The sequence below is a fragment of the Amblyomma maculatum genome, chromosome 4, assembly GCF_055883805.1.
Source record: "Amblyomma maculatum isolate TAMU_Amacu chromosome 4, ASM5588380v1, whole genome shotgun sequence".
Taxonomy (NCBI): Eukaryota; Metazoa; Arthropoda; class Arachnida; order Ixodida; family Ixodidae; genus Amblyomma; species Amblyomma maculatum.
Window position 1 is genome coordinate 130845450 of NC_139347.1, and position 18137 is coordinate 130863586.

The window sequence follows — 18137 nt, forward strand, 5'->3', positions numbered from 1 at the left end:
CCCATCGGATGAAGAATGTCATTCGAACCTAATGACATTAAATTTTCTCGTGTAGCAGGTTAATGATGACATTAACGGGGGAAATGCATCTGTTTAGATGCAGAAGAGCACCATTTGCTTATTCAAAGAAGTCTTTCCACGGCGTTTTATGATTGAACTTGGTGGTGGTTAATGTAATGGGGCATGTTTCATTTGCCTGTACGAAATATGGGGCTAGCTGGTGCACACACTGTAGTGCAGAGAGAATTAGTGAAAGCTTGTTGCACTTGTCGCTGTTTCAAGGGTTGAGGTGGCTGGCTGCCTCTACATTATGTTGTAGCCAAGGAGCGAAGTAGCGGAATGGTGCATTGTGCTTTTCCGTACATGTTATCTCTGTTGTGTTACCTAGAATTGTCTCAGTCTGCTGTAAAGAGTTTTGCAAAACTTTTACAACCCATGGCATCTGGGCCATATGTTTGTCACCTTAGTGTTGATCCTGTGTGACTCTCTCCTTGCAGCAAAGACGACCGCCGTGAGCGGCGGCGGGACCGTCCCGAGCGGGAGCGTCCAGAGCGGGAGAGGCCGGATCGCGACCGGGAGCGTCCAGAGCGGCGGGACCGCTCTGATCGGGGCGACCGTGGGGAGCGGGCCGGTGAACGCCTGCCCGAGGACGGCTCGGGTGATGTGCCCGTGGAGCGCGAGAAGCGGCGCCGCAGCCGCAGCCGAGAGCGCAAGCGCCGCAGGAGCCGCAGCCGAAGCCGTGAGCACAAGCGGCGTCGCGAGCGCAACGGAGCCGATCGGGGCAGCACCGACATCAAGCCAGAGCCCGGTGAGCTCACATCGCAGCAGGATGGCTACACATCAGACGGCAGGGCCCCGGGAGGCGGTGGCTACGAGTCGGCCGGCGGAAACGCCGACGACTACGGCGCCGACAGCAGTTGCATGGGTGGCTACAACAGTGAGAGCCAATCATCTTTCAAGACGGACCGGGGTGCCGAAGAGTACAATTAAGGGTTGATGGTGGTGCACAGCCGTCACCTGGCTGCCTTTCTCCCCAGTGGGCGTCGGGGCGATGAATGAATGGATAGCACGGACCAGTAGCTCTCTCTTTGAGTGTGAAAGGGGCAGAAAGCCTCAGTTGGACGGGCTTCCGAAAGATAGCGCTTCACATGCCTGGTCCCGTAATCGTGATCCCTATTTCTTGTCTGCTGTGTCCCCTTGCCAGTCACCGCTCAACATTGTCACCATCATTCCAAGTATGCTTGTCTTTTTTTTTTTCACGACTTTATTTCGCATTGCGGCAGTTCTCATGAAAAACAAAATGGCGCAATTCCACTCGAGAGCAGAAGTTCTTTGTGGGACGGTGGTCACACTTGCAGACCATCCTGAATGCAGTGTTTTAAGAACTGCCATCATAATTTTGCTAATGTGCAAAATCTTTAGTTACTTGGGGACAAGAAAAGGTTTTCTTGCAGTCGGGTAATGATGGCATTGCCATATTTCATTCTCATAATCATCTGTGACCTGGAGGGTTGGTAAGTAGGGAGCCTCAGTTGTGAGGTAAGTCTTTGGCAGGGAGATGTTGGAAGAGAGATCCAGGGACTGATTCTTAAATGCACTGTGCAGTGGTCGCTTTTGCACCTTCATCTAGTGGATGACATTGAAGAAGCCCCCGAATAAATTGTTGATGCAGAGCTTCACTTGTGTTTTCTTTGAGCATGGACTGCTGCTTCCATTCTTGCCACTGTTTGGAAGTATACTGTCGGCAGTCGAAGTGAATGGACAATGAAGGTGACTTCAGAAGGTTAACTGGCAGGACAAATGTGACTTGTCATGCTTAGTGTCTACCTGCAAACTGCTACTGCTATACGAATTTTAAGTAACATGAATTTTTTATCTGCACATGCAGTCAATTTACTTTTCCTCCAGCTGACAGCAAGTTTGAAACACAGCAGCGTGAACGCTCTTGAAGAAAGCCTGTTTTAACTACGTCTAAAATGTGTGCATTGCCGGGGAAAGGAAGATTTACTGGCAACTGTATTCTGCTGTGGTCAACCTGGATTGTGGTGGTAGTAGAGTAACTCCCAGCACCTTTAAATCGAACGGCACTGCCTGTTTACACTCCTGCTCTACAGGAATTCATGCAATGGTGAATGCATTTTCAGCCTATCTGGTGGTGTGCAACAATTCCATATTTGGGGCTCCAGATTGGTGCAGATGAAACGATCACCACACATAGTAAACACTTCGAAATGTCTGTAGTCCCGATTTGCTGGAGTACTGAGGAAGAGTTCATTAAAATAAAATCTAAGGTTTGAAGTCACGTTGCAAGAACAGCAATCTCCTAACGATGTTTATAAGATGCTTCTGATGACTATTAAAGCAACCGTAACTGCCGCATCCCAAACATAGTTTAGTGAACAAGCCGAAACTTCTGCGTTTTCCTGACCTAAACCTTTGGTCGGTGAACCTGTCGAAACTAGCTGGTGGTTTAACTTTGGTTAATCTTGGAGGGAAGCAAAAGCTTCATGTGCATGAATAACTACGCTCGTTGCCAAGCTTGGATTGAACACATTCTGCGTTTCTCCAAATGTAAAGCCCGTATTTCATCGGTCTCTTGGGCCTCATTTCGACGTTCCTTCGTGTTCTAACACGCTGCTGTTCAGTCCTCCACCTCTCTCAGTGATGTAACCTAGGCAGAAGCCCGCTCCTATTTATACACGTACCGCCCCTCTAGCGCCTTCTACTTCGTGACCTTGACAGTGGTCACGGGCCACTTGGTAACCATCAGGCTTAAGACTGAAGGTCAACTTCTAAATCTCCCTCAAAGTGGAAACCGTGCACACCCGTTGGCTCGAACTAGGTGTAGTGAGAAGAGCTCATTAGCTTTCCTAGGCGAGGAAATGAGACTCCATCATCTGGCCAGAGGACTTTACTGCAGTATAGTTCACAGACTGGCACGTAAGTAGACGTCTTCAGAGCCTGTGAAGCAACTAAGCGTGGGCACCGTTCTGTACAAAGGTGGTGAAAAGTTCCCAGCCCATAGGGTCAGCCGAAGATCAAAACCTGTGGTGTGTAGGAGAGGCTTCATTCTGAACTCTCTCGGACCCTTCGGCTTTAGTGGCATACAGGACAAACGGCTGAAAAGCCGACCTAGTGACCTGGGAACTTTTTACCACTACTACTTCGCAGCTTGCATGGCTCACCGAAATGACTTTACTGGTGTGGGCAGCCTACTGGCAGTCAGTCGCGTGGTCGGTACAGCCACGGGAACTACGAGTCACTTTTGACAAGTGCAGGAGCAGAGCTAGGCCGCGCTAATCGTGTTCCGCCCCGTCTATTGAGCGTAGCTGCCAGCTCTTCACTGGCCTCGGACCTTCATAACTGGCTCGGGATACCCGTGAGTCTTTTGAAAGAGTAATGGCATGGCATCTGCTCGTTGAGGGACTCCAGCGGCTGCCGCTGCCATCCGCATGCGTCACGAGGGCCTATTGGGCTTCTAGCGAGCTGGATAGGGCAGCCTCCCACCCCTCAATTGTTGGCACCGCATTCTTGTCACCTGGAGGATTGTGGGCAGGTCCACACCACGTGGTGCAGGCCTGCCTTCTCCCCGCAATATTTGCGTTTAGGGTCGCAGAATCCGGGATATATTGTATTTAAACGGGCTGGTGTTATTGTACCTGTCTGTAGGCGTCGTCGTCTAACTTCCTCCGCTTTGGAGAACCCCTTAGTTGGGGTTTCTGCGAGAGTGTGCAGTGCTGCAACCTCTTCGCGTACGTCGCCAGAGGGCCGGGATAGCGGGGTTATGGATGGAGGGGTCGAGTCCCGGGGGATGGTGGTGGTGGTACAAACTTTATTCATTGAAGGCCAAAAAATTAAAAAAAGTAAAATTATGTTGCCGCCGTTCCGTGGGTGGCCTTCCGGCTGCTGGTCGTGGCCTCCAGGTCACGCCTGGCGGCGACTTCCGCTGCCCAGGTCGTAAGCCGCTGTTGAATATGCGGCTCCGAGCTGGCCAAAGCAGCCTCCCACAGCTGCGGGCTGTTTATTTGCCAGGAGACGGGGGGAAAGTGCGCCGGACAAGAGTAAAGAATGTGAGCATAGTCTGCTCGGGGAGAGCTGCAAAGCGTGCATTGGGGCGAGAAGGCACCAGGGTGAATAAGGGCAAGGCGTGCAGGGGAGAGGAAAGTGTGGGCCTGTAAATGGCGCCACGTATTCTGTTCGATTTTAGATAGGGACTTGTGAGGGGGAGGGAGGGATAATCGGGAGTTGCGGTAGTGGAGGGTGATGTCATGGAAGGTGAGGAGGGAGTCACGCGTGTCCATCCCGGGGTGGAGGGGGCCAGCTCGGTCGGTCATTTCGCGAGCGATAGAATTTGCCGCCTCATTTCCAGGGTGCCCCGCGTGAGCCGGAACCCAAAATAGTTGGATAGATCGGGAAGGGGGGGAGGAGTGCTTAAGGATATTGAGCGCAGAGGAAGAGATTCTACCCTTTGCAAAGTTGCGGACTGCGGTCTTAGAGTCGCTAAATATGAAAAGGGCTGGTGTGCTGGCAATGGCGAGGGCGATGGCTGCTTCCTCTGCGGCAGTGGAAGTGAGAGCATGGATAGTGGCGACGGAGAGGGGGGCTCGTGTATTAGAGACAGTGGCCAGGGCATAGGCGGGATGCGAGAGGTAGGGTGCCGCATCAACATACACGGCGTCAGACCGTGTACCGTACTGGCACCAGAGGGCGGAGGCGCGGGCAGATCGGCGAGCGGCATGATGCTCAGGGTGCATGTTCTTGGGAAGGGGCTTGACAGTGAGCATGGAGAAGAGGGAGCTGGGCAAGGGATGGGTGACAGAGATAGGGGAGACAGGGGTCAAGCGAAGGGAAGTAAGAAGGGCTCTACCAGGGGTGGTGCGAGATAAACGATCGAGTTGTGCCACGCGATGGGCATCCACAAGTTCTGAAAGAGTATTGTGGACGCCCATCGCCAGTAGACGAGAAGTGGGGGTGGAAGTGGGAAGCCCGAGAGCCGACTTATAAGTTTGGCGGATGAGACAGTTGACCTTGTCTTCCTCGGTACGAGACAGAAAGAGGTAGGGGAGGGAGTAGACAAGGCGGCTTAGCACAAAGGCCTGAACAAGACGACGGAGGTCGTGCTCGCGCATGTCCCGGGGGAGGAAAGCTCGTGCAGTGGCATGGGCGTACTCGTTCCCTTCCACGCCTTGTTTGGGGTGTCCACGATTTTTCAATATTCTGGCAGCCTGTGGACATTCTTTTGATTTAGTTGCGATAGGCAGCCATAGATTATATAGGCGCAGGTGGTATGCGTGGCGGCTGAAGTAATGGCCACCTCCTCCGCCATTTGTCATCGCAGTCGGGTGGGGGCTTGCCTGCCGCCGAATATTTATCTGTTGTAGGCCGTCATTGCACCCGCCACCGCTTCGGTGGTGGACGACGGCTGTTGAGGCGCGCGTCTTTTTCTCCCTCTTCCTTTTCTTTATTTTCTCTTCTGTCTGCACGAGGCAGCGGAGGTGGCTCAGCTGCAGAGCTAGTAGCAGGCCCGTGCATTTTCTTTTTCCTACAGCCACAGCAACATCAACCAGTTCACAACCACTACCGTGTACCCCGCTTCCGACTCTGCTGCGTCTACGTAGTGTCCCGTACTTTTCCTGGCGACCTTGAATATGCGCTGCCATGCGGTTTGCACGCGCACGGCACTAAACGCATTACGAAGACGTTTAATCTGAAATTTTTCAACGTGCTCGCATCGCACGTTACACGAACGCATTGCTTTACGAAAAATAGTCGCTGCAAGGTCATTGAGATCTGCCCACGAGGATAACACTGGGGGCTATCGCATTCATCGAGCGCATCGCTGTACGCTTCGTACTCGCTACACGACTTCGAAAACGAAGGCGTGAAAGCTAGGCGGATGGGGAATGTGGCCTCCACGTCAATGCGTTTGAGAGCACTGAAACGATGGACAGCCACCTAGCATTTTTGACTACACCTTGCGCCTTAAGATACACCTACAAATATTTTTTTTTCTGGCCGCATTTCACCTCGTCCAAATGGTACCGAAATGTAGGCGGTTGAAATGCAGACGTACAGCTTCGCAACTCTGCACATAATTTCAGTCGCTGGTGCCGCATTGTCACGTCCCGTAGCAGTAGTACCTGGACGAGGCGCCGGTGCCATTGTGGAGACAGCTGCCTGCTCTACGCCTGGCATTTAGTCCTTCCAAATCTGCTGTTAACGGCGATTCATACGTACTGGCAGAGTCTTCGGCGCGTAACCTACCATAGCATGGGTGACAAGTGTCAAAACACCTATGGCATAGTCTATGGCGAGGCAACACGCCTATGCGAAGGAGACAATTATTGGTCCAAGCACGCCACTAAAGAAAAATGTGCATTTGACATTAAGGGCATGCGAGACTAGAATTGTGGTTATAAAGCCATTTTTGAGCACTGCATTGGTGGTTGAGGGGCAATAAAGTGCACTAGCAGCCGTGGAAACCATTTTTAAGCTCTAAATGCAACCGAAGTGTTTTCAGTTCAGTCGGGTCCGACTCTTTGTGACCCTATGGACCATGTCACGCCACGCTTTCTGGTCTCTCACTATCTTCCTAGCAGTCACCAAAACAAGCATGCCTGTTCATCTGTCAGAACTGGACTTTGTTGTTGCTGCAGAAATGAATGGGAAAAGAATTCTGGTTTTTCTACTCCTTTATTACTTGCTCTAGCTTCAAAAACTGCTCTCAAACAGCATCCCCCCCCCCCCCCCAAGACTCCCCAGCAGTAAGTTCTTATTCATCCCAATCTAAATTAGCAGTGGACACGTGGAATGTGCGTGCTGATTAGTTACGTGCCAATTGGTGAGGGGAATCAAGCATTTGTGCAGCAGTCCACTTCCCCAAAGACATGCTGCAGGTCGGACACAGGCAGAGGTTACATACTTCCAACAAAAATTGGAATAAGATAACAGGGATTAAAACAAACTGCAATAACAACAAGTCTGTGGGGGAGGCAGGCACCGAAGCCTTGGCGAAGCATGTTTTCCACTGTCTGCTCTCAAGAGTCCAACTGTTTCTTCCTACGCATGGTGTGGTCCCTAGAAGATGAAGGCCTTGATCTCGTCATAGAGGACCAGCACCAGCGCACCTCCGGTGCCACGAATAACGTTTGAGAAGGCTCCCTTGAAGAAAGCAGCGCCACCTTCTGTCTTGTAGATCTTGCCCCAGCAGTGAAGTGTGTTCTTGTACATGAGGTCCGACTTGGCACGGCCACTCTGCATCATCATCCGCCTCCGAACGGTGTCAAAGGGGTAAGACATGATGCCAGCCACAGTTGTGACTGTTTGGGCAATGAGCCACGAGATGACGATGGGTGTGTTCTTGGGATCCGGGAGCATGCCCTTGGCTGTGTCGAAGAAGCCAAAGTAGGCTGCTCGGTAGATGATGATGCCCTGTACAGACACGTTGAAGCCACGGTACAGTCCCACAAGGCCATCAGACTTGAAAATCTTGGTGAGGCAGTTTCCAAGGCCAGTGAACTCTCGCTGTCCAGCACCCTTGCCAATGTCAGCGGCAAGCCGGGTTCGGGCAAAGTCCAGTGGGTAGACAAAGCACAGGGATGTGGCACCAGCCGCACCACCAGAGGCCAGGTTTCCAGCAAAGTAGCGCCAGAACTGTGTCTTCTTGTCAACACCTCCGAGGAAAATCTGCTTGTATTTGTCCTTAAAGGCAAAGTTGAGTGCTTGGGTGGGGAAGTATCTGATGACATTGGCCATGTTGCCACGCCAGAAGCTAAGGAAGCCCTGTTCCTTAGGGATGCGGACAAAGCAGTCGATCATGCCTGCAAAGGAAGCCACAAAACATGTCAACATAGTGCCAAAGCACAGTTACCAGATGCACGCCAGACACTATTGCCAGGACAATGCACAGCAGATTTGACAGAAACACCACTCTTTCCATAGGCTACTGTCTCGCCTGTCTAAAAATGAAAAATCATTCCCTGTAAACACATGCACGCCAGGTAACAATGAAAAGCTTTTACAACGAAGTTGGACAGGTCATTCGACAAAGGACAACAGAAGGCAAATTAGTAGCAGTTCATAGCTTAACCGTATTGCACTGTTAACTGAACGTGCGCGAATTGTACAGCTATTCATACGCACACCGGTAGCAGAGAAGGCAGGCACTCCTACACACAGGATACGCCGGGTAGCCAAAAGAATTTAAAATGACCAGGTACATTCCGAGATATGTGGGAACAATGACAACATGCAAAGTAAGATTTGCAAGGCCATATCAAGCACATCAAAGAGCACTTGCCAGATATTACAGACTAACTGTTGGCGAAGAATCTTACAAACGCGGATCAAATGCGACCGATATAGCGACGAATGAACGACAGGTGTAGTGATCACAGAACTGGCTCAGGCACCAGATCAGAAATCTGCGCGCCGAATCGCTGCGTAACACGTTTCACCCTACTACCACTTCGCCTAGGTAAATTCAGGCAGAGCGCCCAGGAACCATTGTACTACGTACTACGACACCACAGCGCCCAAGGTCAACGATGCAACAAATGACCTCCGCGAGCCTAGCACCTACAGGCAGCAATTCAGCACAGCTGGCTTATACTGCTCATGAGTGCGTCGTACTACACCCGATTAAGCATATGTGGTCACGAGAAAAATGGCTGCTCCGACCAGATCTCAGAGGGGGAAATCAAAGATGCGAGTCCCAAACGCACGAAACGCCGCGCTGGTCTTAAACTAATAAAAATCCTGCAGCCTATAACGCCGCCTACTTAATGCTCAATGTTACAAATAACACCTTTTCATGACAAATACTCCTAAGCGGAACGTTAAATATGTACGAGCACCACAGCAGGGAAATTCCGCCGGTCACCGGCAAAGGTCATTCATTCGTAAGGGGGCCGGCGACGGCACTCACTTTTTACGTCGACAGGCGCCGTAACACTCGACCAGCGACCATTCTGCTTATAGTACAATGACAGGGAACATTCGGCTGTCACTACAGCTCGAGTAAGCGACATCAAGACTTTACAAAAATGCGAAAATTCCTTGCGGGGCCAATGTGGCTACGCACGCGATTCAAGATGGCGGCCATGCCGGGTTCCCTTTTTGTAGGTCAGTGCTAGGCCGGAAGGGCCACAATTCCGGCTCACCTTTGTAACGCTGGCTTTCGGTTATCTGTTGGGAAGCATGTTGCACTTGTAGAAGAAGCTTGACACGCTCAATGGGTGCAACGGCCGTCTTGGAGATGGCCGCGGCAACGCCACCGGCGATGAAATCCTTAGCGAATGAAATCGGATCGAAAGACATGCTTGTGTCCTTTCCGACTGCTTTCTTCGATGGCACCGGAGCAGAGGATCCGGCGGAGGAGGGCTTTCCAATTTTATCGGACATGCCCTTTTGGTCCGAGACTGTAATTTAAAACAAACCACACAAAACATACTTTACTTCAGGTCCTTAAATAATAAAAAATAAGACAATTTTTAAAGTAACACCTGTTTATTTTTCTTTTAAACAAAGTTTACTTACTATTAACCAATCAGTATACCAAGTACGTTGATGCTGCGCTTCTTACGTACGTCACGTCGTTGAGCGCCTGGTGACGTCAACGATACGGGGGGCGTCTGTTCGCAACCGAGCGATGTGTAAACATGATGTGTCCGATACGATGTGTCCGATATTTATCCTTTGCGTCGCCGGTCCGGATTTCTGCAATGACATGACAGCAATTTCAATCTGTGGCATGTCAGTGTTTATGCGAATCCGCGTACCGTCCGGCGTCGCACGTCAGCGTAGTGCGGGTAGGCGTTTTAAGGCGCGAGATTAGAATGCTGCTGAGACGTGCGTCGTTTCGGATATTTCTGTTTCACAGTGGGATCACGCCACGCAAGGGCGCATATTCATTGTGCCTTCTGCTTCCTGACCATGAAACGTCATCACAGTAAGCACGAGATCACTGTGGATAGTGCCTGCTGCGGGCCATGTAAAAATCCGTTAGTGGGGCAAATATTTCCTCGTAATTTTTGTCTCTAGCAAATACTACAGCCAACCCAAGGCCTTTTTGTTCGCAATATAGGGTAAATAGCACTTATAATCTTCTTTTATTCTCATCTGGTATGTCCGCACGCCTATTAAACGAGCGTTTAGACGCCAGGCTTATCAATTATCACTGACCAGTCAAACTGAGGCTCACCCTAGGAAATTGAATTTTTGTGCATTCCGTGTCGCTGTTCAGTAAAGAATAAAGAAACATGCGTTAAATGACTGAAGAAACAAGCCTCTATTGCTATATGATGGACCTGATATAACAGCGACAAGATGCGCCTCGTACAGCCTGCCTGCGTGGACGAGGCAAGTGAACTAGACAGCCCTATGAATCACTTTAGGGCAAATCAGATCGATAATTTGATTAGGGTGGGGAACTACTATTCTCTATGATGATGCGTAAGACATTACTGTAAACGAATCACCACGTAATATTCGCCTGCGACCGCTGAATAATTTATTTTATTTTTACATACCGCAGCTCCACCTGGAGCTATGGCAGGAGTGTGTGTGTGTGGGGGGGGGGGGGGGGAAGGGGGGGGGGGTATTTCAAAAATGACAAAAAGTAAGCAGAGCAATCGTGCGTCTGAATCAACAATACGAGCAAGCAAACAATCAAGCAAATGCAAACACAAACTAATTATTGAATTGTGTTCATGAGGGCAATAATCTCAGATAGTGGCTGATTGCTTTAACAAATTCATGCAACAGAAGGGAGCCATATGAATCAGGTAGCCTGTTCCATGCCTCTATCGTACGAGGGAGAAAACTGTCTTTAAACGTGTCGGTTCTAGCAAAATAGGGACTGAGGTTATGTTCATGCTGTGCCTTGTGGACGTGTGACGACCTAGACTAATATACCTGGTACACGAAAGCCGATAATGAGCATTTACAATACGATAAAGAAATTTCAAGGATTCTACTTGCCGGCGACTTGATAACATTGTTAGCTGGAATGAAGGAAGGGAGGAAGTGGGCGAAAAATCCCGGCAATACAGGTGACAAATGAAACGGACAGCTTTTTTTTTAACACTTTCTATCTGGGAGATATTTGTTAGTTTGTGAGGATTCCATATAACCGAAGCATAATCAAGTATGGGAAGGATTAACTGTGTATACATCAATAACTATTTCACATGAAGCTTGAACTAATTTACGTCTCAGGTTACCTAATTTCTTAAGGGATTTACCGCAAATTAAATCAATATGCTTTGATCAAGATAAGTTAGTAGTCAAAATGATGCCCAAATACCCAAATCTGCATTCGACTTTATTTTCTCATCTCTATCGGTTTTTGGTTTTTAACAGCCAAGCGATGGCTGTGACGTCAAAGTCAAGTGTATGTCGCTTGAGGAAGCAAAACTGTGTACGTGAAACCTGATATGGTCCAAAAAAGGAGGCAGACAACGGGATCCTTTACGCCGTCGCATCCCATCCCAAAAAGCGGAGCTTAGGTGCCCTCCTCCCCTCCCCATTTTTTTTTCTTTTTTTCTTTTTTCATGAGGGAGTTATTGTCACGAAAAGCAAGCGGGGGTCCTCCTGTACGAGCTACGGGCCGGTCATTATAAATAGATAGGGGACAGTGGTCCAGTGCGGGCCGAAGTCGCGGCGAAGACCTTTGCATCGGGCGAGGGTAGGGAGTTGTCGAAAGTCCTCTCTGGACAGTCGGAAACCGGTTTCGCTGCAGCTTCCACAGTGCTTGCGACTGTCCAGTGAACAATATGGCAGCGCCCAGGGAGTCTAAAATGTAATGGTGATCGAATATGAAGTTACGTGCTTTAACGAGCGTATACTTGCATGGTCTTGGGGTAGCGCGTCTATAACTAGGGCCATATAACTGTTCTGGGGGATTGTACTCCCATATCTCGAAGGCGAAGCCCGAGTTGGCGGCGCCTGCCAACTCTGCCGTGTCATGTGGTCTCGTGACGTCACACAACCCGACGACTAATCAGAGCACGGCTCAGAACGTTAACAACGCTGACGCCGGGTTTTCTGGAGAATAGAGCTTGCAACGCTATCGCATAAAAAGAAAAATAATAATAATAAAGCGGTAATTTTCAGTGCGTATCGTATTGTGTCAACTTTGCATGTTTCGTAAGGACTACGTTTCTTTTCATTATCCTGTTCGAGGTAGGTGTAACGAAAAAAAAAAAAAAGTACGAGCCGTGTGCGTATGTGAATAGTTTTGTTCACTTGTTTATCTGTGCTATATATATGACTCGCGTATATTTTGATAACTGAAGAGGCAAAAAATGCTTTTTGCGCCGCCGCAGATGAAATGCGTGCAATACCAGCTTGACGATAAGTTATTTTTCTGAACAGCTAAGCATCTATGATCCTTATATATACTATAAATTTAGCCACATATACTATAAGGTTTCTGGTGTAGTAGTTAGTGAGGAAAATATTAAAGTGCCTGCGTGACACCTACACAAAGCTAAACTGTCGACATCACGACATATTATAATGAATTGTACTGATTCGAGTAGAGCGAGTTCTGTTGGTTTGCCAAATCTGGAATGCCACTATACGTCATGTTAGGAAGTTAAACGTCGGAAGTGAAATTACTTGGAGCAAACTATTTGCATAAATCAGATAATATGGGCATCGGCCGATAGTAAGCAAAATCATTCCTTTGACATCTCTCCTAGGAGTGCAACAGCCACCCTCGCCGTGAAGGCTGAACACGTGGGCGAGGCACATGATGATAAATCGAAGCTTTTTCATAGTTTTTTCTTGATACTGTCTACACTGCAATTCTTACGTCGCAATGAATGCAGGCAAATCTTCGGCCTTTGTATCCATGTCCGTTGAAACTACGTTTTATACAGTCCACAGCGTTATCAGTTATTTGGTTTGGTTTGTGAGGTCTAACATCCCAAACCGACTCAGGCTATGAGAGACTCCAAAGTGGAGGGATCCGAAATATTTCGACCACATGGGGCATTTTGACGCGCACTGGCATCGCACAGAACACGCGCGCGTTGATTTTCGCCTCCATCGAAAAGCGATCGTCGCAGTCAGGATTTGATCCCGCATCCTTGGGCACAGCTAGCAGTCGAGCGGCACCACCGGGCCTCGTCAATTATTTATCCTAATGCCAAATAAAGCGCAACTGAAAGCATCCCTGAGCCAGAGTTTCCCATAAGGAGCACTCGGATCTCATAATTAGTCGGTGTAACAATTAAAGTTGTACAAATGTATGCTGTTACGAAAAGATTGCTGTAAGATAAATTAATGTACAAACTAATTACAAATGCAATTACAGAGCGCGCAAAGGTAAGCAGTAGATGTAATTAGACAGCATACATGCACGCAGGCAAGAAAAAAAAATAGCAACGGGCAGGACTTCAAAGCTAATTTAGTGGGCGACCTCTAATTTGACGGTAACGTTTCGCGTAACCCACACATGAGCTAGAAAAACGAGAAATTATTGCGCTTTGTAGAGTTCCCTGTCGCCATTTTTCGGGCAAAGCAATACGGAGATTCAAGAATTCACTGACTCACTGCAAAATATTTAACCGTAATGACGTCGGGCTCAGCGGGTCTCATATGAGATGCTGACGGCGTGGAAGGGTCAAATATTTAGTAAGGTGGAGGTTTGGGCTAGTTGGTAAAACGTAGCGAACATAGTGTTCTTTCTTATCCCCGTATTCAGCACTATTGTGTTCGCTAGGTCAAAGTTTTCTTGGTGCGTAGCCACAGCATTGGTATCAGCTCGCCCGTTTCTCTATACGCTGAGTGGAAAGTGAAATTAGAATACTCCTCAACATGCAGGTCCACGTATCCCTCGCCAACGGTGCGAATGTTTTCTTACAGCCCTGTGCGATGGCTGCTCGCCGAGACTGGTCCATGGTGGGAAAACTAAGAAATTACCAGTTATGGTCGTATCTTTGTGACAGAGGTGTTACTTCAATAAAAGCTTTTATGCAATGCTGTGATAAGTTTGATTTAATTTACAGTTTCTTTTCTCGATTCTTGTGATTTTTAGCGAACGAAAAACGTCGCTGATCTGTTGTTGCACCTGTGTGGGTTTAAGGCCCAGTGCCACAGTCAATGCAAAAACTTGGGCGGCACCCGCGCCGCTCTCTTTTTCCCAGATCTCCTTCAACGCTCAAGTTCAGCTATGTTCTGCGTTATTTCAATTGAGAGTGTAATGGACGTGTTTCTTACAATATCTTGTTGTGATACGTTGCCTTCACTTCACTTTGGGAACTACGAGCTTCACCAAAGTCCATGAATCTATTAGGCGTTTTAGAACTGGGACTCGGAGAAGGTGAACGCTAACCACGTCTAGTCACATCCTCCACCCATTCATCGCACCATCATACGCCTGTGCATTGGCGCCCTCCTATTCCCCTAAGCCTAGGGCCGCACACGTCATGCGTCACGGTTTCTCGAAAGCACATTCTGTCGTGGTCGCGATAGAAAACGTCAAGGCTCCCGGGGGCAAGCTCAGTAGATGAATTCGTGCTCATGCGGGTATCGGCCCAAGAAGTGCTCTGCAGCATGCACGAAAGTGAGCCTGACCAGCTAAGGACAATGGTGACAGATAGTATACGTAGCGCGAGAAAGGCACAATCGACAACTGCAAGCATTGCATGCTTGCATAGATGCAGTTTATCAGCGACAAAAAAAAAAAAAAAAAAAAAAAAAAAAAAAAGAAAGAAAGAAAAAAACAGATCTTCACTCGCATTGTGCTATACATTAATGCACCTGATAACTGTCACTCTGGTTTTGCGCACTGATCACATCGCAATAGCTTAGTTTTGGACGTTAAGAAGCGTATAAACACAGAGTGCTATAGTCATTCACCCGCTGACCTAACCTGCCTAAAACTGGCTAAAGGGAGAAATAAAAGAACACACTGAACTTGTATCAGCGTAATCAATGACGAGCATTTACCGACGCTTGCGCCGAAGCTCGGGCAGGGACCGTGGCGGCGGCCGACATGTTGGGCTGGGAGATATAGTACAGGGATCCATGGCGCCGTCAGCGGCCATTTCCAGGTGCACCAGCCAGTAGCAGTACCCTGTGCTTTGCAGTCTCGATGCCGGAAACCGAGATTTTCTCGCACGTATTGAAACACGGCCAACGGACGGCACTTGTGCTCTCTTCGTCCGGCGACCGACGAGAGCCCTGGACGCTGTCGTTATGCGGTCGCGCGCGCTCGACCTTTCGGGTCTGCGGTGAACGAACGTCCCCTGGGACGAATCCTCGGAGCAGACTCCAGCCATGCGACAGAGGCAAATAAAAATACGTATGCACAAGAAGAGACGAGGCTCGGGTGAGGAGGTGTGCAGAGACGCGGGGGAGAGCAATGGGCCGAGGCTCGGGCCTCGTTTATTTATAGTGGCGCGGCGGAGGCCGAGAGACCGCGGTTATAAGAATCCCCGCTTCTGGACGGGGTTCCCTTTGCGACGGGCCAGGGGCTTGCGGAGCGGACGAGACTTGCAAGGTACGCACCGCGACGGCTTTTTTTTTTTCCAAATAAGTGGGTCGCTAAATAATGCGATGGGGAAACGATAATTGCCCTTGATATAGCGAATCTATAATCGACGACAAGTGGTTTGTGTAGATGAGGAGGCGCTCAAAGCCGATGCCAGGCAAAGAGTTGGATCATTCAGCGCTTAATACTAAGTAAAGGAAAACGATGAAAGGTGATAAGTAAAAAGAGCCGTGGATAACATCAGCCTTCCTATAGTTGAACCGAAACTATAGTTTCTCACATGGACAACTAGAAAGTATGTGGTTAGGATTCGCGCGCGGAATCCACGGCTGTGCATAGCCGCACGGTTGCTGGAGGTCACCGGGCCGACGCTTGTGGGTAGCACAGAGGTTGCGAAATCGTCGCTGTTCTCTGCGTTCCAGACTGTTGCGCGGCCATGTATGATATGCCGATCCGTGGTACACAAAACGGACAACAATCACTAGCTTTTGAAAGCATAGCTTCCTTATCTTGAGGGATGCCCTTGACATCGAGACGTCGTTAACTTTATAGCACGGACGTATTGCCCGTTTCTATCCGACACACAGACCTGTGATCGCTGTCGGTAGATGGTTTTTGATAACTATAACTAAGCCGTGACAGTATGTGACGCACAACTCTCGTTCTGTACTGACACTCGAGTGTTACAGTGTCCTGACTCTAGAACACCGTCTTCTTTTATTCTGTTCTCGGTCGTCGCCGTGGGGGTGAAGGACACGCACTTCGCCGGACAAACAGCAGCGATGGCCGAGAAGAAGGACACGCAGGTGATCTCCTTCCTGAAGGACTTCATCGCCGGCGGCGTCGCCGCCGCCATCTCCAAGACCAGCGTGGCGCCCATCGAGCGCGTCAAGCTGCTGCTACAGGTGCAACATGTCTCCAAGCAGATCACGCCAGACAAACAGTACAAGGGTGAGTGGATCGATGGCGGAGCTTCGCCTGCGCGTACTGGGTTCGTGGCGCGAGCAGTGCAGCGCACTATGAAGACGCGAGCCTGGACGCAGAACAGGACGGGGTTTCGTGACCTTGAACGCTCAGTCTCAACGGCTGGTCGCAGGTGCAAAAGAGTGCGAGTCTGGATTTTGCTGTCGATGTCAAAAGTGTTTCGCTAAATATCGAGTATTTGCGAGTTCAGGAAGGAATTGAACGCAAATTAATTTTGCTTTTGTCTGCCTTACGCGAATTGAAATTTCTGTGGACGCTGTTCGATCGCCCGTAGAACCAACGGTTGCGCGCTCGTGTGACTCGGGCGTATTCGCGCGATTCCCTCCGAGAAAACACAACGTGAAGACATCGCCCTGTAGTACGTGCCGGGCGTCACTACAAGAAACGCGCGGCTCGATAGACGAAGGCACACGGCAATCAGCGGACGCACATAGCGGAAAGCACGCGAGACCGTTTGGAGTCGGGAGCAACCGGATCGATGATGGCGGCGCCCGTTGATGCCCCGAAGCTGCTCTTCGCTGGAACACCTGACGACGCTGCCCTTCGCTGGAACACCTTAGACCAGGGGTTATACAGACATCAACGTTGGATGTGCTCTCTATCCCTGGATGTGACGTGCAGAAAACCAAACACTGAATGTATGCAGCGGGATGATGTCCTTAAGGTTGTGCACGCTTCTATTGTCGGGCGCTAACTCTGGCGAATGCTAAAAGCAGCTGTGTTTTCGATTCCATGGCTTCTACGCTAATCATGCTATATCATGAGAAACGCAAACCACTCGAAGAGCCGCAGTAAATAAACTGCTGCAGCTGTACAGTATACGTGACAACAGTTCGCTGTGCGAATTGTATGAATGGCGCGAGCAGTCCATACTGGAGCCGGAAGAAGAGAGTGTTTCATTGGTTCGTGTTACGAGACGCGTGCTGCTCGCGGTCCTCTGCGTTCTGCGCGGGCACTTGCCGCCGTCTTGACTCAACCGCTGGCAACTTCTCACCCTGTTGACGAAAACGCTGCGTATGCGGCCCGCACGCGCGTATGGGAAGAAGCCTTTGAGACCGCATTACTGCTTGCATAACTGCGACCGAGTCACGGTGGCATTGCGCTGCGGAAGCTCATCTGTATTTGCTTCCACTTTGCTAACGCCGAGAAAGCTCTACCGAACCCGGAGGGTTGTATATAGGGCATCCGGCAGGCCAGTGCAGTTCGTTCAGTGGCCAGCCGTAGTCGCTTTCAGAAACGTGGAGCAAATTTCGCGAGCAGTAGCAATAAAAATGGCTGTGCCGCTGACGAGGAGGAAGCGCAGGGTCCATATTCTGAATCTGCGTCGTTATCGAAAGTGTCGCTATCTCCCCAACGAGCTGACACACCGGAAGCTGGATGTCACTGCCTCTTCTGGTTAGAACGTTACCACCAATCGGATGACTCGAGGTCGGGGTGATGCGACGCTTTGAATAACGACGCAAACTCGGAGACCAAGTTCTGCTCCTTCTGCACAAACTGTTGGCTTCCAAGCAGCACCTTCTTTCAGCTAGCAAACACCGGGTTAACTACAGAGATACGGGAGAAGCAGTGCGAGTATAGTGACGACGCAGTGATGATTACGACGACCATGAAATGGCGGAAAGGAGCAGCTGCCACGTGCACGCGGTAT

General features: G+C 49.7%; 3 protein-coding genes across 3 annotated transcripts in view; 2 read left to right on the forward strand and 1 right to left on the reverse strand.

The window, feature by feature from the left end:
- Positions 1 to 1673, forward strand: part of LOC146192590 (U1 small nuclear ribonucleoprotein 70 kDa-like) — a 29368-nt gene extending 27695 nt beyond the window's left edge. Inside the window, exon 10 of the mRNA XM_084602487.1 lies at positions 498 to 1673. Within this exon, the coding sequence (XP_084458613.1) occupies positions 498 to 990 (493 nt within the window). The 3' untranslated portion in view covers positions 991 to 1673. The remainder of the gene's footprint in view (positions 1 to 497) is intronic.
- A 5249-nt stretch (positions 1674 to 6922) lies between these two features.
- Positions 6923 to 9417, reverse strand: LOC146192591 (ADP/ATP translocase 1-like). The gene is made up of 2 exons (XM_084602488.1): positions 9162 to 9417; positions 6923 to 7820 (listed from the first exon to the last, which is right to left on the reverse strand). The coding sequence occupies exons 1-2, from the start codon at positions 9400 to 9402 to the stop codon at positions 7078 to 7080; spliced, it is 984 nt and encodes a 327-aa protein (XP_084458614.1). The 5' UTR covers positions 9403 to 9417; the 3' UTR covers positions 6923 to 7077.
- A 6048-nt stretch (positions 9418 to 15465) lies between these two features.
- LOC146192592 (ADP/ATP translocase) overlaps positions 15466 to 18137 on the forward strand; it is a 34826-nt gene continuing 32154 nt past the window's right edge. Inside the window, exons 1-2 of the mRNA XM_084602489.1 lie at positions 15466 to 15511; positions 16255 to 16453. Coding sequence (XP_084458615.1) covers positions 16285 to 16453 — 169 coding nt within the window. The 5' untranslated portion in view covers positions 15466 to 15511; positions 16255 to 16284. The remainder of the gene's footprint in view (positions 15512 to 16254; positions 16454 to 18137) is intronic.

Excerpts from the sequence above, each read along its gene's own strand:
- LOC146192591 (XM_084602488.1), bottom strand. The coding sequence starts at position 9,402 with ATGTCCGATAAAATTGGAAAGCCCTCCTCCGCCGGATCCTCTGCTCCG. Across the intron at positions 7,821-9,161 it reads CGAAAGCCAGCGTTACAAAG|GCATGATCGACTGCTTTGTC; the intron begins GTGAGCCGGAAT and ends CTTCCTTTGCAG.